The following is a 21,573-nucleotide window of genomic DNA, read 5'->3' as shown; positions in this document are numbered from 1 at the left end:
TGTTATTGTCTCCCAAATCTGGGATGGTTTCTATGTGGTAATGGAATGGCTGGATCAGTTCCTAGCCGAATGTTATGCAGCTGTTGTCAAAGAGATTTTCTCTATCAAAACCGGACTGTGAAATAAGACACTAAGGGTGCAATCCTACACATGTGTAGACAGAAAAGAAGTCCTACAACCCCCAGCATTTCTCAGCCAGTAGGACTTTTTTCTGTCTAAACATGCATAGGATTGTACCCTGAGACATGTGTCTGTGTAGACAAGCCTTCAGTGTGTGTGTGTTTGTGTGTGTGTGCATGCTTGTGTGCATGTGTGTGTGTTTTGTCTGTGTGTGTGTGTGTGTGTCTGTCTATATTATTGCTGACAGGCAGTTTTTAGTAGGGCTGTGCAGGGACCCCCCCGAACTGACTCGGAAGCTGCTTCGGGGCTTCCAAAGCGGGCCTGATTTGCTTTGGGCTGATTCGGGGGGGCGATGTGCCTCAGCCCCAAACCCGAGGCGGGATTCGGATGTCTGAATCCTGCTTCGGGGGGGCCCTGACACCCCCACACAACCCTGCAGCTCCCTACCTGGGCTGCTGCCACCTCCACCACTCTCTCCACTGCTGCCTCCATCACCACTATCACCACTGCCATCATCGCCACCGCTGCCTGCCGCCACCAGCTCCTGAGCCCTGGATGCATGCTGGGTCTTGCTGCAGGGAGCTGCCATTTAAAAAATGGCGACTTCCTGCAACAGGAGCTGGTGCGTGAGTTGCCATTTTGAAAACTGAGTGCCCAGGGCTCAGGAGCTGGTGGTTGTGGGCGGCGGCAGCCACAACGGCACCAGTGATGCTGGCAGCGGCGCCGGTGGAGGCGGTGATGGTGACGGTGGTGGTGACTCGTCCTGTGAAGGCTCAGGTAAGGAGCTGGAGGCGCCGGTGTAGCTAGGTTGGGATGCCGAAGCACACCAAAGCGCTTTGGAGAGCCCCCGGCCTGCTGCGGGTCACTTTGTGCCCCCTCTGCTTCACCTCTAAAGGGGCCCGAAGCAGCCCGTTTCGACTCGGGTGCGGGCCTTGGGCCAAAGCGGTGCACAGCCCTCATTTTTAGCGAGTATGGGATTGACTGGTAGGACTTGACTGGGGGAACTGTCCGTTGATAGAAGCTCATTAAATGCTTTGAAAGTTTGGATTGATGTGTTGCTGCTGACCTAGACCCTTGTGATACTGACCTGTGCTTAGAACAAAATTGTGTGGTAAATGCCTGCCCTTTGTTTGTCTCTTCGTTTTCTTCCTTGCTTCGTTACGTGGAAATAATACTTGTGTCCAGTATTTCGAGGAAATGCATTGCAATAGCAAGAGAGAACAGCTGATAGCTACTTTCTGCTCCAGTGCTTGTCTCGCTATTACTGTGTTCCACTGCAACCATTTTTGTCTGGTAATAAGCAAAGTGGTTATTAAAAAAGAAAGTACATTTTCCCATGGCAGCTGCTGTTTCTTCACCTTCTCCTTCTTCGTTCACCCTCTCCCACTTTGTGCAAAGTTTCCCCTTTCCCTCCACCAGCTCCACTCTTCTTTTGTCTCATGTTTGTTTGTTTAGATACTGAGCCTGTGGGCATTTGTTTCTTAATTCAAATTCTTATTTGAAATTGCCCCTCCACACACACACACACATAACAATTGCTGTATAAATAATAGATGATGGTTTAGAAATATACCCTTAATTGAGATTCTTTAATTAACTTGCTGCCCTATAGAACTCTTTAATCTATTATTTATATATATATATATATATTTGAATCACAGGTCAGATTATCACCAGTAGCATTGCTGATATTATCACAGACTATTCCTTCAAGAATATTCTAAGGAAAATATCACAAGAAAAGCAAACTGGGGTGGCACCATCAATATATGATGACAATTATTTGGGTAAGTTACATGATGATGTTACTGGAGATGGCATTGTGCTTGTCTGGAAATGTAGACTAATCCAGGAAAAGAGATCCACACATATAAAAAACCTCCTGAGCATATTTCCAGTGTTTCAGATGCAAATCATGAAATTCAGCCAATATCTATTGAACTTGCTGGGCGCATCTTTTGATACGAATGGGGATGCATGTCTTTGTCCAAAGACACCAATCTCTCATTTGCGTAATAATTACAGCTGGATTCGAGGTCATGATAAATGTCAAGTGTTGAAAATTCAGAGCTTTTTAAACTTTGACCATCCAAATACATGGTAGAGATTCTTTATTTAGGGAGCAATCCTATGGCCGCTAGTCAGCGGCTAGATGGCCATAGGATATGTGGTTTTCCAAGAACTGACCTCAGAGCCCCCCTCCGAGGTTGGTTCCCAGAGAACTGACCTTCCCCCGCTCCCGCGCTGCCTCGCAGGCAGCGTGGAACAGCCCTGTGCTCTGTGCTCGGAAGAGGAGCACAGAGCAGCCAAAATGGGGCGTTCCAGGGGCATTCCACAGCAGGAAACGTGGAAATGCTGGCACAACACATCCTCTGTGTCGTCTGGCAGCCTCCTCCCCCACTCCGCCTTCCCATGGCCAGACAGCTGAAATCATCTGTCTAGCCGAAAATGCAGGGCAGGAGGAGCGCAGAGAGAATGATCCCCTCTCCTGCCCTGCATTGGATAGGCGGTCGCCTCTGAGTTCGGAGGCGGCTGCCTGTCCCCATAGGATTGCGCCCTTAATTGCTTAAAAAATCTTTTTCATTATAACCTGAAACAGTTGTAGCTTAAATCAGGATAAAGGTTTATTAGTATACTACATGTGTTAATTGGTTTACTAATGCCAGGATGTCTGTGTTATCACCAACATTTCTTTGTGAATGGCCATGGCAAGTAACATAATTATCACTGACTGTACTTACTGCATTTTTTCCCCCCTGACCTCACAGTTCATAATCTCGCCTCCCCTCCACACAGCCATGTGTGTATCTACCTGCAATTTAGGTTAACACTTTAAGCATCTGTCCAAGAAAGCTTATGCCATAATTTATTTGTTAGTCTTAAAGGTGCCACAAGACTCCTTGTGGTTTTTGCTGCAGTAGACTAATATGGCCACCCCTTCTGAAAATTGTTGCTTTATTTCAGACATTGATAAAGATACATGCTGAACAAGTTCTCTGACCTTGTTCATCAACTTGTCTTTCAGCTAGCTAGATTAGCCTTATTGTGCTGTAGAAAGGTACAGGGACTAGGCAACATGTGTGAATCTTGAATAAGAGCTGGTGTTTACCATGAGAAATAAAATTTTTCTACCTTCCCTTTTCAGTACATACATGAACACTTCAGACTGTGGCACTGTGCATCCTGTAGGAACATAGGAAGCTGCCTTATACTGTGTCAGACCATTAGCCCAGTACTGTTGACACTGACTGGCAGTGGCCCTCCGGGGTTTCAGACAGGATCCTTTCCTAGCCCTACCTGGAGATGCCGGGGATTGAACCTGGGACCTTCTGCATGCAAAGCAGGGGCTCCACCAAGGAGCTACAGTCTGTGTCCACTAGGGACAAAATATATTTACATGAATTATAAAGTATTGATGTACTGACAGTTCATCTTGTGTTATAATCGCAGCCATGTTTTTTCCTACTTGCTTCACTCCATGGATTTATTGTGCTTCTGAGACATATAACGAAGTTAGCTGTAAAATCCTGACAAATTGTTTTCCTTTTCCTGGCCTTATATACTTTAGCTTATAATATGTGTTTTTAAAATGAAGATGATTGAAACAGAGAGTAGATCTGGTTGTCCTTCCAGAAATGTTTGTCTTCAGACATAAGTGGTTTCACAGGCTTCATGCTTGCAGGTTTCTTTTTCAACAGGATACTCGGTGGCTGTTGGTGAATTTACTGGAGATTTTCAACAAGGTAAGACACCAATATCCTTCAGTATAAAGTCTATGGCCTGTGAATTCCTCATTTATTCTACTTCAGGGTTGCAGTCCAAGGGACAAATTCCATTTCAGAGAAGTTTCAGGGGCCACATTCCAGTAGCGCGTGGGACTGAAGCCAGGCTGTGGGGCCAAAAAAATACCAGGAATACCAGCATATTTTTGCTTAAAGCTCTTATTGCCAGTAACCTTAGGAGAAGCATTTCAACCCTTTAGAATAGGGGAAAATTGCACAAAAGCAAGGAAACCACCAAATGATTGGGGGGGGGGAGGGTGGAACCAGGAGTAGGAGCCAGGCCACATCTGGGGGTGCAGCCATCTTGATAGGAAAGACAACAAAATTAGTTGTGTTTTTTGTGCATTCTATGTCATGTGAATGTAATGTGTGAATGTGTTATACACATGGCCCTGATCTAGAGCTCTGAATGCATTCTAGTTAGGGATGTTGGCGAAATCTGCAACGGAATCAAATGATTTCAAATTTCTGTGAATCTGACCTGCAGATTCCACAGTGTGCCAGCTTTTCCCGAGTCGCATGGATTCTGTGGACTTGCGGGCTGTTTTTTTTACTTTCCAAAATTTTACACAAATTTTATTGTAGAAAAACATGTAAAATACAAAAACACCAGCTAAAAATGCACATTTTCCCCATAGATTAAAGTATGAAATGCACATGGGGGGGGGGGATTTGCACATTTGGGGGAAATTTGCATATTTAGGGGGATTTGTGCATTTCTGCAAGTGCAAATATTCGGGAAATTGAAAAGAATCCAATTCTGTCAACGAGCAGACAACAGAACAAAAGGCAGCTGACAATCTTCCAAACAGAGACGGAATAGACTGTACAAAATCCATACATCCCTCATTCCAATGCACACGTGGAGCTTCATCTTGAGTGAGTTTCTGCATATACTTTTTAGCATCTTCCTAGTGTTTACTGAAGCTCCCATACCAACAAGGAATCAGTGGGTCATTTCTGTACGAGGACACATCCTGTAGATTTCTGGATGAGGCTGTGAAGTTCATAAGTGAAGAGTCACATGCACAGAGTCAAAATGTTTTCTCTCTCGCAGGATAGTATCCTAAAATTGTCAGACCCCTGTTGTTGTTCAGTCGTTCAGTCGTGTCTGACTCTTCGTGACCCCATGGACCATAGCACGCCAGGCCTTTCTGTCCTGCGCTCTCTCCCGGAGCGTACTCAAGTCCATATTCATTGCATCAGTGATGCTATCTAGCCATCTCATCCTCTGCCGTCCCCTTCTCCTTTTGCCTTCAGTCTTTCCCAGCATCAGGGTCTTTTCCAGAGAGTTTTCTCTTCGCATTAGGTGGCCAAAATATTTGAGCTTCAGTTTCAGTATCTGTCCTTCCAATGAGCACTCAGGGTTGATTTCCTTTAGAATGGACTGATTTGACCTCCTTGCAGTCCAGGGGACTTGTAAGAGTCTTCTCCAGCACCACAGTTTGAAAGCATCAATTCTTCGGCGCTCAGCCTTCCTTATCGTCCAGCTCTCATAGCCATACATTACTACTGGGAAAACCATAGCTTTGATTAGATGGACCTTTGTCAGCAAGGTGATGTCTCTGCTTCTTACTATACTGTCTAGGTTTGCCATAGCTTTCCTCCCAAGCTTTCCTCCCAAGGAGCAAGCGTCTTTTAATTTCATGGCTACAGTCACCGTCTGCGGTGATCTTGGAGCTCAAGAAAATAAAATCTGTCACTGCTTCCATTTCTTCCCCTTCCATATGCCAGGAAGTGATGGGGCCAGATGCCATGATCTGAGTTTTTTGAATGTTGAGTTTTAAACCAGCTTTTGCACTCTCCACTTTCACCCTCAACAAGTGGCTCTTTAGATCCTCTTCTCTTTCTGCCATTAGGGTAGTATCCTCTGCGTATCTGAGGTTGTTGATAATTCTCCCGGCAATCTTAATTCCGACCTGTGATTCATCCAACCCGGCGTTTCTCATGATGTACTCTGCATATAAGTTAAATAAGCAGGGTGACAATATGCAGCCTTGTCATACTCCTTTCCCAATTTTGAACCAATCGGTTGTTCCATGTCTGGTTCTTACTGTTGCTTCTTGACCCTCGTACAGGTTTCTCAGGAGACAGGTAAGGTAGTCTGGTACCCCCATCTCTTTCAGAATTTGCCATAGTTTGTTGTGATCCACACAATCAAAGGCTTTAGCGTAGTCAATGAAGCAGAAATAGACGTTTTTCCGGAATTCTCTTGCTTTCTCCATGATCCAGCGAATGTTGGCGATTTGATCTCTAGTTCCTCTGCCTCTTCGAAACCCCGCTTGTACTTCCGGTAGTTCTCGGTTCGCATACTGCTGAAGCCTAGCTTGTAGGATTTTGAGCATCACCTTGCTGGCATGTGAAATGAGCGCAATGGTGCGGTAGTTTGAACACTCTTTGGCGTTGCCCTTCTTTGGAATTGGAATGTAAACTGACCTTTTCCAGTCTTGTGGCCACTGTTGAGCGTTCCAGATTTGTTGGCATATTGAATGCAGCACTTTAACAGCATCATCTTTTAGGATTTTAAATAGCTCGGCTGGAATACTGTCATCTCCGCTAGCTTTGTTGTTACTAATGCTTCCTAAGGCCCACTTGACTTCACTCTCGAGGATGTCCGGCTCAAGTTCAGTGACCGCACTATCATGGCTATCAGGGACATTCAGATCTTTCCTGTATAGTTCTTCTGTGTATTCTTGCCACCTCTTCTTAATCTCATCTGCTTCTGTTAGGTCCCTACCTTCTTTGTCCTTTATCATGCCTGTCTTTGCACAAAACGTTTCCTTGAGATCTCCAATTTTCTTGAAGAGATCTCTAGTCTTTCCCATTCTGTTGTTTTCCTCGATTTCTTTGCATTGTTCATTTAAGAAGGCCTTCTTGTCTCTCCTTGCTGTTCTCTGGAACTCTGCATTCAGTTGGGTATATCATCCCCTTTCTCCCTTGCTTTTCGCTTCCCTTCTTTCCTCAGCTACTTGTAAAGCCTCATCAGACAGCCACTTGGCTTTCTTGCATTTCTTTTTCTTGGGGATGGATTGAGTTGCTGCCTCCTGAACAATGTTACAGACCTCCGTCCATAGTTCCTCAGGCACTCTGTCTATCAGGTCTAATCACTTAAATCTATTCCTCACCTCCACTGTATATTCATCAGGGATATGATTGAGGTCATACCTGAATGGTTTAGTGGTTTTCCCTACATTCTTCAATTTAAGCCGAAATTTTGCAAGAAGCAGCTCATGATCTGAGCCACAGTCAGCTCCAGGTCTTGTTTTGACTGACTGTATAGAGCTTCTCCATCTTTGGCTGCAAAGGACATAATCCATCTGATTTTGAAATTGGCCATCTGGTGATGTCCATGTGTAGAGTCGCCTCTTGTGCTGTTGGATAAGAGTGTTTGCTGTGATCAGCGTGTTCTCCTGGCAAAACTCTATTAGCTTTTGTCCTGCTTCATTTTGTACCCCAAGGCCATGCTTGCCTGTTATCCCGGTGATTTCTTGACTTCCTACTTTAGCATTCCAATCCCCTATGATGAAGAGGACATCTTTTTTTGGTGTTAGTTCTAGAAGGTGTTGTAGGTCTTCATAGAACCGATCAACCTCAGCTTCTTCGGCCTCAGTGGTTGGGGCATAGACTTGAATTACTGTGTTGTTGAATGGTTTGCCTTGGATTCGTACTGAGATCATTCTATCGTTTTTAAGATTGTACCCCAGTACTGCTTTTCCCACCCTTTTGTTGACTATGAGTGCTACTCCATTTCTTCTAAGGGATTCTTGCCCACAGTAGTAGATATGATGGTCACCTGAATTAAATTCGCCCATGCTTGTCCATTTTAGTTCGCTGATTCCCAAGATGTCGATGTTCAATCTTGCCATCTCATGTTTGACCACCTCTAGCTTACCTTGATTCATTGACCTTACATTCCAGGTTCCTAAACAATATTGTTCTTTACAGCATCGGATTTTCTTTTCACCACCAGACACATCCACAGCTGAGTGTCCTTTCGGCTTTGGCCCAGCTGCTTCACTCTTTCTGGTGCTACCCTCTGCTCTTCCCCAGTAGTATATTGGACACCTTCCGACCTGAGGGGCTCATCTTCCGGCGTCATCTCTTTTAGCCTTGTGATACGTTCCGTGGGGTTTTCTTGGCAAGAATACTGGAGTGGGTTGCCATTTCCTTCTCCAGTGGACCACATTTTGTCAGAACTGTCCGCCATGACCTGTCCGTCTTGGGTGGCCCTGCACGGCATAGCTTATGGCTTCACTGAGTTGTGCAAGCCCCTTCGCCACAACAAGGCAGTGATCCGTGAAGGGGGTCAGACCCCTAGTACTGGATAAAAGCAAATGATATGGTTTGGTCCTGGGCTTTGCACTTCAGGCCTCTCTAAGATGTCTCTCTCTGAGTAAGATTTGTGAACAGATCTTCTACGGCAGAATTTAGATTAGCTGACCTGATGGTCGGGGCAGGGTGGTGTTAATATATCAGGATGCACTACTGTAAACTTATTGTGTTCGGGGCTTCTGGCAGCTGATCTCTTCTTCTATGTGTGAAATACTTCAAATATGCATGAACGGCCCCAGTCAGGCTACCCACTGGAAGTTTCTGAACAATTGCTGTGTAAGCAGGTATTGCACTAAGTTAACGTTCAGACTATTAATTTCTCTTTAGAACTGGTAGCTGGCGTCCCAAGAGGTGCACAGAACTTTGGCTATGTATGTAATCTACCAAATGTTTTATTCCTCCTCCTCCTTCCCCACTCACCCCATAAATGAGCATTGAACGAGGTATATTTGTTTTATTCTTAAAAAAACAAAAACAAGCACAGTTGCAAATTGAAATTTGTCCTTTAACTTGAAGTGCAGTTTTCATTAGCAGTGAAGTATGCAGATACTACAGAGCGGAAAGGCAATGTGGCATTCATTACATGGTCCGCTTCTTTAGATATACGAACAGCCTTTATACACACCTGATAGGATTTTTTTCTTTAACAATACTGGAGATGTGAAGGCCCAGAAAACGATCAGAAAAAAAATGGGAAAAACACCCCCCCCCCCGAGGACCATTTTGTTTTTTTCCCAAAGAATTGGAAAAATTGAACAGCTCAGTTTCTGGATTATAAAATATTTTCTTTTAGAATTTAAGACAAAGTATTTCTATATTGTTACCCTGCCTTTACTCCCCCCAAATTGATTTCTAAAAACTATGTAATAATAAGAACTCTTTTATAGAAAGACTAGAGATGTAAAATGTCTGGAAATAATGAAGCCATGGGGGAAATGGTTTTTAATCCTTTCTGTAAGATTCCCAGCATAGTTATTTCTTTCATTCTTTATTAAAATTATTGATCTAAAGTATATTTTACTGATAGACATTTATGCTCAGTTTCCCAACTGAGTGAGTGGAGTGGAGTCACCGCTGTGCATTCTTGACAGTAAATGTGCATCCTTGACAGTTTGGGTTTTGTTCTATAGAGTCCTGTGTTTCTGATGCTGTAGCAGTCATTTAATGTAGGCTTAATCTAGTTAGACAATAATTACACATTTACTAATGGAGTTTACTTTTAAAAGCTTTAAATATAATGATAATGTTATGAGCAAACTAAATTATACATAAAATACCTTTAGGACTAGAAAGCCCTCTCCAACCTGGTGGCCTCTGGATGTTTTAGACTACACTGCCCAGCATTCCTGATCATTGGCCATGCTGCCTGAGGCTGATGGCAGCTGAAGTCCACAATAGCTGGAGGTCACCAGACTGGGGAAGCCTGTCTTAAAGCACAAAGTGACTTTAGATCTGTAAAATGCGCTAAAAAATAAGTATTGCTTATTTTTTGATTTTCCCCAAAATTTCCAGTTTTTTCCTGAAAAAAAGGGGGAAATTTGATTTTTTTGCCCCATGGCCTCAAAATTTCTGGAAATTGTACATCTCTAAACAGTACTATGCCTCCTTTCTTCCAGCAGCTTACTATGTAATCCAGCATATAGTTTTATATACTGGGGATAAAGAGTTAGTTGTGCAGTTCTCAGAAGAAATTGCACTCTGCCCTCATTTGGGTGTATCCAGTTTTGTTACCACATTTTAGGGAAGAGACAAAGGCAGAGTAGCTGTGATAGCATGAGAGGTGCAGCTACCAATCTTACAGCCATCAGGAAGGGGCAAAGCAGGACCTGAAGAAGGGAAGTTATTTGTGTTTTGATTAGCTATATCATTGTACTTGTCATTTTTTCCCCTCAAGTTGAAATGGGATGGGCGGGGGGATGTGGGTGGAGGCAGAGATTGAAGCCTGCCCAATGAATAAAAATCACCTAGTTACAACCTTGAAAGATAGAGTCAGGATAGAGAAGATTGAGAGAAGAAAGCCCATTTAAAAATCTCTTATGAGCAAATGTTAGGGACCTATTAAAGTAGGGAAGATTCAGGAGAAACTGGTTCTTTAAAAAAACACTTTTCAGTACTTTAAAGGTACCTATCAAGAAGACAGAGAGGAATTATTCTCTAATGTATGACATGATAGGAATATTTATGATTCCTTGCAACTGATGGAGTGGACTTTAGTCCACAAAAGCGTATGCCATAACAAGTCTGTTAGTCTTTAAGGTGCCAATATTTATTTATCCATTTGTTTATTTGGAATAGTGACAGATAGTATATTTAGAATAGTAGGAATACAAGTTCAAAAATGGATCCTTGTAATTTTTCTGGAACATACTGCTTTGCAGCGGAATTGACAGCTTTCTCTTTTCTGTTTCCAGGTTTCAATTATAAATTCCACAGATTTGACCTTCATTCAGAATTTCACTGGTGAACAGGTAATTTTCAGTCTTTCAACATACCTACATACGGGGCCAGCCTTAGGGGTGGATGAGCTGGGCAGTCGCCGGGGCACCAAGCTGAGGGGGACTCAAGGCTGAGCCAAGGGGGCCCCCAACTTGAGCTGAAGGGGGTGCCAAGCTGAGGTCAGTGGCTATATTTTGTTTTTTTCTAATTGAACAAATGAAGAGGGAAGGCACCAGAACACCGTGCAGACTGAAGGAGGGAATCCTCCAGGTGTGCCTGAACAAAAAAGCATTGCAAGTTGGATAATTGTGAAGTCGTTTAATTGAAGCCATCTTCAATTAAACGTCTTCACAATTATCCAGCTTGCAGTGTTTTTTTGTTCAGGCACACCTGGAGGATTCCCTCCTTCAGTCTGCACAGTTTTTTTTTTTTAACGGACTGTCCGCAGTGAGGTAGGGTGGCAAAAAGCAAGTGTCTGTAACCTTTATTTTAAGGTTCTATAGGTTGTTTGGGTACTAACTACAAAAGTTATATTCCTTCAATTAGCTTTAAAGTATGTTTCTTTTTCAGTTTCCACTTGGATGTCATTTGCGCTGGGTAAAAATCAGCGGAACACAGCTTTACTTTGAGGCAACGTTTCCAAGCACTTAGCACTTCCAATACTGTAGACACTCTAAGCACTATATAAATAACAATAAAATAAAGCTGTAAGTTGTAAGAGGTCAGCTGGATACCTTTTTTTATTTATGACTTCTCTTCATTATTTTTAAAGATAAAAATAATGGATATTCTAAAATAAAGAGTGCTTGCAAAAAAGATAGGAACTGCTACAAAACAAAAAATATTGTAAGTAAAAAAACCTGTTCTGCTGTGTTGCGTGGTGCACTGCCTCAGCTTAGAATGTGGCTGTTTGAACTCTGACTTGTGCAAACTCTAGCACAGTGGCTGAGAGATGAAGCTTTTGAGCAATGTTGATCTCGATGGAAATCACCCCTGCACCTGGCCCCATAAATTCTCTGGGTGGCCTTACAGAACTGACTATGGGGTGGGGGGGCACCAGAGGTTCTCCTTTCCCGGGGAGCTATTTATCCTAGGGCCTACCCTGCCTACATATCAGCATTTTAAGGCAGGGAATACAAGGCTCTCCAAAAAGTTACAGCACAAAATATATTTTAAGCAAGTCTATATATGAAATGGGATATGATGGAGTGTTGTTAGTTGTGAATAGAGCTTTGAAAAGGATACTTAAAAATAAGGGCACTCTTTATTTACAGATGGCATCTTATTTTGGATACACCATTGCAGTTTCAGACGTTAACAATGATGAGTAAGTAGCTAATGGCAATGTATTCACTGTATGCTCCATTTTCTGTATCTACCCTGTTTAATGTAGGCTTTTTAAATGGATTCAGGCCACCTAATCCAAAACTGGTCTTCTGAAGCCCATGGGACCATTCCAGGGCCACCATAGGCTGAGTGCCTGAGCATTCCTTAGCTGTGTATGTTTAGTTAGAATTAGACTCCTAAATCTTTTAATCCTCTTCCTAAAAGTTCCAATATTAGGTTATCATTTCATATTCTAAAAAAATGATTATACCAATCTGCTGAAAAGCCAAAAGAAATACATCTTTTAGTCTTCTTTCTCTGTGTGGTTTTATTCCTAAATTTTTGGGTTTTTCTAAACTTTGTAGATTATTTATTTATTTAATTATTTATTAAATTTCTTAATCGCCCATCTGTCTGGTCACCCGGCCGCTCTGGGCGATATAAAAAGGTGTCCCCAACCAGTCGTGTCCGACTCTAGGGTGCGGTGCTCATCCCCGTTTCTAAGCCGAAGAGCCAGCGCTGTCCGAAGACACTTCCGTGGTCATGTGGCCGGCATGACTGAACACCGAGGTGCACGGAACGCCGTTACCTTTCCCGCCGAGGCGGTACCTATTTATCTACTTGCAATTTCTTGCTTTCGAACTGCTAGGTTGGCAGGAGCTGGGACTGAAGACGGGAGCTCACTCCGTCACGCAGCACTCGGGTCTCGAACTGCTGACCTGCCGACCTTCCGGTCTGCAGTTCAGCGTCTTAACCACTAAGCCACCGCGGCCCCTGGGCGATATACAATGGTACAATTTAAAACAGTAAAATTATACATTAAAACATTATTTAAAAATACCCTTAACCACCCCAAATTCCTGCCTGAATAACCAAGTTTTCAGTGCGTGGCGGAAGCTCATTAAAGAGGGGGCATGGCGGAGTTCCCTAGGGAGGGAGTTCCACAGAGTGGGGGCCACCACAGAGAAGGCCCTCTTCCTCGTCCTCACCAGCCTAGCTGTCCTGGCTGATGGGACAGAGAGAAGGCCATCCGAGGCTGATCTTGCTGAGCAGCCTATCTGGTGTTGCTGGAGGCGCTCCTTGAGGTAGGCTAGGCTGGAACCGCATAGGGTTTTAAAGGTCAAAACCAACACCTTGAATTTGGCCCGGAAAACAACTGGTAACCAGTGCAACTCCTTCAGCACTGGAGTGATGTGATCACACCGGCAGCTGCCTTTAATCAGCTGCAGCTTTCAAACCATCTTCAAGGATAACCCCACATAGAGTGCATTACGGTAGTCTAGATGAGAGTAGACCAGGGCATGTACTACCGATGGGAGAAGATGGTCAGGAAGGTAGGGGTGCAGCCATCATAACAGATGGAGTTGGTACAACACTGTCTGGCTCCCGGGTGACACCTGAGCCTCCATGGACAGCTGGGAGTCTAAAATTACCCCCAGGCTGCGGACCTGGTCTTTCAAGGGTAGCCATACCCCATTCAACACCAGGTCAACATCCCCCAACCGCCTCTTGTGTCCCACCAGAAGTACCTCGGTCTTGTCAGGGTTCAGTTTCAGCTTATTCCTCCCCAGCCAGCCACTCACCATCTCCAGACATTTAGACAGGGATTCCACGGCCAACCCTGGTGAAGATTTGAACGAGAGCTAGAGCTGCGTGTCATCCGCATATTGATGACACCGCACCCCAAACCTCCTGATGATAGCCCCCAGTGGCTTCACATAGATGTTAAATAGCATCGGGGAGAGGATGATACCCTGTGGCACCCCACACGTGAGTGGTCACGGGTCTGACACCTTCTCTCCCAGTGCTACCCTCTGGTACCTGCGGGAGAGGAAGGACTGGAACCACAATAATACAGTGTCTCCAATGCCCAACCCCTCCAGGTGGTCCAGGAGGATACCATGGTCAACGGTATCAAAAGCCACTGAGAGGTCGAGGAGAACAAGGAAGGAGCATTCACCCCTCTCCAAAACCCTCCTCATATCATCCACCAAAGCGACCAAGGCCATTTCTATCCCATGCCCAGGCCTGAAGCCCGATTGAAATGAATTTAGATAATTGGCTTCTTCCAAGTGTGCCTTCAACTGCATCGCCACCACCTGCTCAATGATCTTGCCCAAAAATGGCAGATTCGAGACTGTGCAAAAGTTGTTCAAAACTTGTGGATCCAAGGAGGGCTTCTTTAAGAGCGGTCTTATCACTGCCTCCTTGAGGGCTGATGGCATCACTCCCTCCTCAAGGGAGGCATTCACCACCACCCTGATCCCCTCACCCAATCTCTCTATGCAGCTTATAATAAGCCAAGATGGACAAGGATCAAATAAGGAGGTGATCGGCTTTACAGATGAAAGTACCTTGTCCACTTTATCAGAAGAAAGAAGCTGGAACCGATCCTACAAAACCAGTTTGCCACAGGCCGCCTCTTGCTCGCTAACTGTATCCACGGCGCACGGAATAACAATCCTAATACGATCAATTTTATCTACAAAGTGCCTTGTCAAGGCCTCACAGGAGGCCTCAGAATGCTCCAGTGGTTCCGGAGCCACAGGACCGACCAGGCTCCAGATCATTTGGAACAGCCTCCTGGACAGCACTCTGTGGACGCAATAGAGGCAGCATAATATTCCTTTTTTGCTGCCTTCATCACCATGTGATAGGCTGAAGATACAGCTCTAACCCGTGTCTGATCGTCTTTGGAGCGAGTCTTCCGCCACCGGCGCTCTAGCCGTCTCACCTTCTGTTTCAGGGCTCGTAACCACGGATTAAACCATGGTGCAGTTCGAACCCTGTTCGAGGGAGAGGGCGTTTCGGAGCCACCCGATCTAATGCCCCAGTGATTGCAGCATTCCAGCCACTCACCAGGGCCTCGACCGAGTGGCCATTTGCGTGCTCCAGCCAAGCACGTTCAGGAATCCATTCGGATCCACAAGGCGCCTGGGGTGGACCATTTTAATGAGTCCTCCACCCCTGCAGAGGGGTTGTGGAACTGAGAAGTCCAATGTCACCAGATAGTGATCTGACCATGACAAGGGGGTGGTGAATTTAGCCCCGACTTCCAGATCACTCCCCTCTTCTCCAGAAACAAATACAAGGTCTAGTGCATGACCGGCTATATGGGTGGGCCCAGTTAGAATATGGTACAACTCCCAGGAAGCTGTAGTCTCCATGAAGTCCCAAGGTGCCCCCCTGAGGATGGCCTCTGAATGTACATTGAAGTCCCCCACCACCAATAAGTTAGAGGACCACACACACACATCAGAGACCACCTCAAGCACCTTGGCCAGGGAGTCAGTCATGCTGTGGGGTGGACAGTACACGAGCAGAATCCCTAGACTGTCCTTCAGGCCCATCCTCCCATACATGCACTCAGCAACCTTGGTCTCCTGGAGAGGGGGTCTGGTGAAGACCAAGGACTCCCAGTAGATAACAGCCACTCCCCCTCCCCAATCCCCAGTCCTCGGCTGCAGTGCATACGAAAACCAGGCTGGGCACATGGCTGCCAGAGTTGGAGCAGCAGCCTCAGCCAGCCAGGTCTCCATAATACATGCCAGGTCTGCAACCTCATCCCGGATCATGTCATGGATGAGGGATGTTTTCTGGGTAACAGACCTGGCATTGCAGAGCAGCAAACGAAGGCCAGAAGATGGAGTCACGCCTCCCCCAGCCATCCTTTGGCTCTGAACAGGCCTGGAACAGGGAACAGATATTACACATCTCTCCCTTGTTCCCCTTACCTGGCATGGCCTGCCCCTAGTGCTCCGCCAGCACCTGCCGCCCATCTGTAGATAGATGTCTTTCTTTCAAAATAAGGTTCTTTCTAGGCAATTGGTATTGGAGTGATGCAGCATTCCAACCAACTTTTCCCCTAGGTAATATGTTACTGGGAAATTTCAATTTTCCAGCAATCAGCTGCATCATTGGTCAGCAATACGCATCTTCACTCCACCCCACACAGCTGATATGTCCTCTGAAGTTTGGAAAGCCACATGGCACCAGTGTCAGAGGATCTATTGGCTAAAGCCCAGGGCACACCACTGAAGACAACCAACTCATTCCTCCTAGCATGCCTGCACCATTTTGAGCACTCTCTCTTCAATTTTTTTAACCATTTCATTTAGAAGCTGAATGCTTCCTACTGTATCCCCCCAGCAGACATGCTCATTTGGGGCTCCTTCACACAGAGCTTTTATCCTGCTATTGAGATTGCTCACTCATGGAAATTTGCGGGTCCTTTTCATGATGTTGTCTTCCTCCAGGGCACATCCAGAGGTATTTCCAGGTTATTCCATGTTTAAAAGATCTGGGGAAAATGAGGTATCAAAAAACCCTCAGATTGTTATGCTATTAAAACTATCACTAGATGGTGCTGTTTCATTTATCTCTATGGAACCTTGAAAATTAAAAGCTTCCCCTCTCAGCAATCACAAGGTCACTATCTGGGAGTCTGCAATAAACACGAAAGGCTCCATAATGGAAGGACTGCGGCGAGTTTCTTTAGTGTAAAGGCAGCCTTAGCCTCTTAAAACTGGGAGTGTAGGATGAGTAGGAAATATGCCCAAATAATACATTTGAGAAGAACTTATATTAGTTATATGATTTACTATTTAGAACAGGGGTGCAGAACCTCAGGCCCAGGAGCCAAATCCGGCCCTCCAGGATCCCACAGAAGGCCACACCCCTTCTCTTGGTCCCACCCCCTTTCCCCCAGCCACCAGTCATTTGGTGGTTTCCTAGCTTCTGTGCAGTCCCCCCCCCCATTCTAAAAGGTTGAGATGCCTCTCCTCAGGCTTAGTGACTGGCAAGAAGAACTTTCAGGCACAATATGCTGGCATTTTTGGTACTTTGGCCCCACATCCTTGTGCCTCTGGCCCTGCCACATTTGCCTTTGGCCTCGCCCACCACTGGAACGTGGCCCCTAAGAGCTTCTCTGAAATGGAATTCGGCTCTTGGGCTCATAGAGCATGTCTGCACCAGCCTAAAATCCCACATTTAAAACAGGGCTTTCTCCTCCCGTTTTAAATGCAGGATCACAACGGACTCCCTTTACAAATGCTTCCTTTCCACCCTCCTTCTCCCCCTTATCTGAGTCTTCCATAGGTTTCATTGGTCTAGCTCCTCTTCTTGTGGCTTTTCCTTTTTCAGAGGGGACCCAAGCAGAACACAGTGGGGTAATTTGATAGCTAATTATCTCCGATCTCTTTAAAAACGGGATAAAGGTCATATAGTGCAGGAGATGCCCTGGAGGTTCACAATGTCATCTAAAAGGCCCGTAAACTTCCGTGAGTGAGCAATCTCCATAGCAGGATAAAAAGCTCTGTGTGAAGAAGCCCCAAGCGGTTATGCACCCCTGATTTAGAAAGTTTAAATCAAGCAGGGGTGTAATTCTTGAGCTTTAAGAATTGCCTTTGGTTTCTAAAATGAAAATTCTGCACATGTATTTGTTTAAATTTCTCTCTCTCAAAGGCAAGATAAATGTTAAAACTTAAAACAAGAAAACAAGAAAAACTCTAAAATAGCAAACCTCAAAGTATCAAGATAAAAACTCTACTGCATTCCCTCCCAACAAAATAAAAAACACAGTTCTAATTTCCATCCCACCTCCCCAGCTCAACTCAGGCCATGTGATGTTTTCACTCCTTCCTGTTCTATGGCCAGCTCCCAGTTCAACCAGTTCATCCCCTATCTACTTTGATCTGGAGAAGCTCTCCGAAAACAGTAGCTGCCTGACTAACAACAGTCGCAGTGGGGAAGACTGTAGATAGATCTGTAAGGAATTCTTACGCAGCTGGAGATGGGAGTGGATAGAGATCTGAGACCTGATTCTTTTAATAGGTTTGAGAAAAACAGGAACATGGACAAAATATTTTCTTAAGTATTTTCCCCTGCTCCTCCACCTCAAAAATGAGAGATTCTGGATTGGATTTTGGTTGATAGGAACACTGGGTTCGTTGATAGGAACATAGGCTTCCTTAGTCAGGCCAATGCTTCATATAGCTCAGCACTGTCTACACCAGGCTTCCCAACCTGATGCCCTCCAGATGCATTGGACTGTAACTCTCATCATTCCCAGCCTGGGGATGATGGGAATTGTATTTAAACACATCTGGGGAAGGCTAGTGTACACTGACTGGCAGCAGCTCTCCATGTGGGCCCCGCTGCTCCACCAAGCCACCATTCTGCCCAAAATGGCAACTTGACCTTTTCTGTAAGTGCCGATTTAACATAAATGTTGTCCGTTAAGAGGCTTGTTTATGCGACATTACAGGTGACATTACAGGCATAATGCATGTGGCGAGCAGGGTTGAGCAGCTGGGGTTCGGCAAGCGGTGCATGGTGCGGACAGGGGGAGTTCACCCATCCCTATCTACCACTGAGCTGCAGTAGTAACCTTAACAGCTAACCATGCAAAGTACAGATTGCCCAGGTCCCACAGTTGCTCAGTGCTGTTTTAAATAGACAGACACCAGCAACTGCAAAATGTGTGGCAGCCATTGGGGAGCAATTTATGCCCAAGATTTGTAGTGCAGAGGAGAATGATTTATGCTAGGTTAAACCCCGTGCCTAATAAAAATGCATTCGCAATCTTCTATTTGTTATTATATCAAAGCCTCAAATACTTAGGCTCTAACCTCCCGATGCTGCTCTCTGCTCCTGCTGTTAACTGCCCAGCAGCACACAAAAGAATTGCATAAAATTTCAGCAGGTGGTCAGCTTGTGCTTTTGAATGCCGTTTTATTAAAGAGGAAGTCACCGTGCCACGCCTGATGTGAATGCACAGGAACAAACAAATACTTTGATTTATGGTGCATGAATGCACTGTCATGGTGCAGCCGTGAAAGCCACACAACAGTCAAGCACCACTGTGGATTGAACCCTTCTATTACTATTGAATGGGCTGTGGCATTGTTTCTCGGCCCACTTGCTTTTTTTTTGCTTGAGTTTGGCTCAAAAGACGAACCTATTTATAACTGAAGACAAGCAGAAATGTTCACTTCTACTGCAAACAGATGTTTTAAAACATACAACTCCCCACGCACTGTTTGAACGCTTAAGGAGGGGCTGAGTGGGGGGCGGAGAAAACAAATAGCAGTGGAATTGACATCATTGTTTTTGTTATCCGAATTAGGACATGGCAAACAAAATGCAGCAAAGGTCTTAAGCAATGAGAAGAACAGCCTGATAATAATGAGTTGTTGCACTGGTGTAGGAGCTCATAGAATCAGAGGAGAGGATCTCGATGCAAGGGGACAGTCCATCCCCATGTGCCGGGCCTGGCCCGGGCCCAAGTACTGGTGCCACAGGGCCATTCCCTCTGCTTCCCCAGAGTTCCCTCTCAATCCCCCTGCAGTCCAGACATTTTGCGTAGGGGACTTCCGGGGCGATTATATGTGCAAGCACCAGAGTTATCAGTATCAAATCTGAGCTCCATACAGGGCAAACACATTTGCTGGCGATGGCCTGATTTAGATGTAAATGTTAAACTGTGATTTGGTGTTACACGCAAAGTCTTGGGCTTGTGCACTCCCTCCTCCCCTCTCTCAGCGATCAATGGCTACCAGTCCTGATGGCTAAATGCTACCTCCAGTATCAGAGTCAGTCTGCCTGTGTACACGAGTTGCTGGGAAACATGGGTGGGAGGGTGCTGTTGCACTCATGGGTTTCCTATGGGCACCTGGTTAGCCACTGTGCGAACAGAATGCTGGACTGGATGGACCCTTGGTCTGATCCAGCAGGGCTCTTCTTATGTTTTTATGTTCTCCTCCTTTGTCATGGCTGCGAGAAAGAGATGGCTTGAAGGACCACCTTCACCCATTTCAGCCTGGCTGCACTTTTAAGATCAGCAACAGAGGCCCTTCTCACTTGCCCACCTTTGAAGGAAGTTACATGGGCAAGCACCTTTTCCACAGTGGCCCCACACCTCTGGAATGGGTTGAACTGGGGGTTCGTCAGGCCCATCATTGCAAGCTTTTAGGAGGCCTCTGAAGACCTACTTCTTTTCTCTGACTGTTTCCTCATTATGTTTTATTGGATTGTTCTGGGTTTTTAGCTGCAATTGTTTGCTCTTTTATCACTGTATGGGCGGGTGTTACTGTATAGTAAAAAAAATGTTGTTGTGTAAGCTGCCTTGGAAGGACTCTTGCCTTAAAACACAGCCTAGAAATTTTAAATGAATGAATGAATGAATGAATGTTCACTTCCATTTTCAGTTCATCACAGTTGAGAATCGCATCTAATCCTGAAATGGTGGTTAACCTTAACTATGGTTCATTGAAACAAACCAGCTTCATAAACTACTGTTGCCTGTGTATGCTTTGTCAAACCATGCATGTTATTAATACAAAAAAAGGGAGTCCTCTGAATTTTGGATTGACCCTCTCCTTTGTTTCCCCCCACCAGGTTGGATGACATCCTTGTTGGTGCTCCACTCTTTATGGAACGTGAATTTGAGAGCAACCCTAAAGAAGTTGGACAGGTGTATCTCTATCTGCAAGAGAGTTCCCTACTCTTCAGAGAAGCACAGACACTGTCTGGCACTGAGGTGTTTGGTAGATTCGGCAGTGCCATTGCACATCTTGGAGATCTGAACCAGGATGGATATAATGGTAAGATATCATGACTTCTATAGAGCATGAAGACAAATTACTCAGGTCACTGAATATGGGAATGGTTCAGTTGCAAAGACAGTTTGCTTTGCAATGAAAAAAAACTATGTATTGATATTGAGCCAAGAGCATAACAGATGGCTCTTTCCTCCCCAAAAGTGAATATGTGATGACTTCACCACATTCAACATCATCATGGAAAGGTGATGTGCTCTGCCCATGTGGGTGGGTGTGTCTCAGATTCACAATCTGGATGGGCCTCGGATTGGACGGTGGAATTGCCAACGCTTTCAAACAGAAAAGCAGGAACAACCAGTGACTCCTCATTTGTAAATTTCAGTTCACCAAATTTATTCAGATTATACATTTCTCATTGCTTTCTGCTGATGCTGATCTGGAAGAAAAAAGCATCCAGGAGGTTAAAAAAATGTTTAAAAGAGATGACTGGGAGCAAATGAAGGGATGATTAACAAGAAAAACAAGGGATTTTAAAATCTTTTATAGAGGAATCTCTCGGATTGAATGGAAAAAATATATCTGAACTCTCCTCAGCACTTTCCTCCTTCCCAGTGCTTGGTCCTGCTGGACAACAGACCTTAGGGTAGCTTCCCCCAAACTTGTGCCCTCCAGAGTGAGGGTTTTTTAGCCTTTTTCCCAGAGAAATCTCAGCCTTTCCAAATGCTTCTCTACTAGCACACCACCACCACCACCACCATCTCTTCCCAAGGGCCCCTTCCATTCCCTCAAAACATACCATCCAGCAGCTGTGATGAGCAGGGCATGAAGGAAAGGGCTTCCTTTCAAAAGAGCAGGGCAGGGCAGGGGCCATGGCTCGCTGGCAGAGTGGCTGCTTTGTGTGCAGATTGTCCCTGTTCAATCCCTGGCATCCCCAGGTAGGGCTAGGAGAGAATCCTGCCTGAAACCCTGGAGAGGCGCTGCCAGTCGGTGTCAACAATACTGGGTTAGATGGGCCG

At 45.2% G+C, this 21,573-nt stretch overlaps 1 protein-coding gene across 2 annotated transcripts in view; it reads left to right on the top strand.

Annotated features, from left to right (window-relative positions):
* ITGA8 (integrin subunit alpha 8) overlaps positions 1–21,573 on the top strand; it is a 181,183-nt gene that overhangs the window by 39,253 nt on the left and 120,357 nt on the right. For both annotated transcript variants that reach the window (XM_084858984.1, XM_084858985.1), the window contains exons 7-12: positions 1,782–1,907; positions 3,819–3,863; positions 8,562–8,605; positions 10,646–10,702; positions 11,945–11,997; positions 20,394–20,599. In XM_084858984.1, coding sequence (XP_084715110.1) covers positions 1,782–1,907; positions 3,819–3,863; positions 8,562–8,605; positions 10,646–10,702; positions 11,945–11,997; positions 20,394–20,599 — 531 coding nt within the window. The remainder of the gene's footprint in view (positions 1–1,781; positions 1,908–3,818; positions 3,864–8,561; positions 8,606–10,645; positions 10,703–11,944; positions 11,998–20,393; positions 20,600–21,573) is intronic.

Source organism: Heloderma suspectum, chromosome 5 (assembly GCF_057233095.1).
Source record: "Heloderma suspectum isolate Gila_16-S chromosome 5, 16-S_ref, whole genome shotgun sequence".
Classification (NCBI taxonomy): Eukaryota; Metazoa; Chordata; class Lepidosauria; order Squamata; family Helodermatidae; genus Heloderma; species Heloderma suspectum.
Note: the sequence above shows the minus strand (reverse complement) of the source record. Positions and strands in the feature narration are given on the sequence as shown.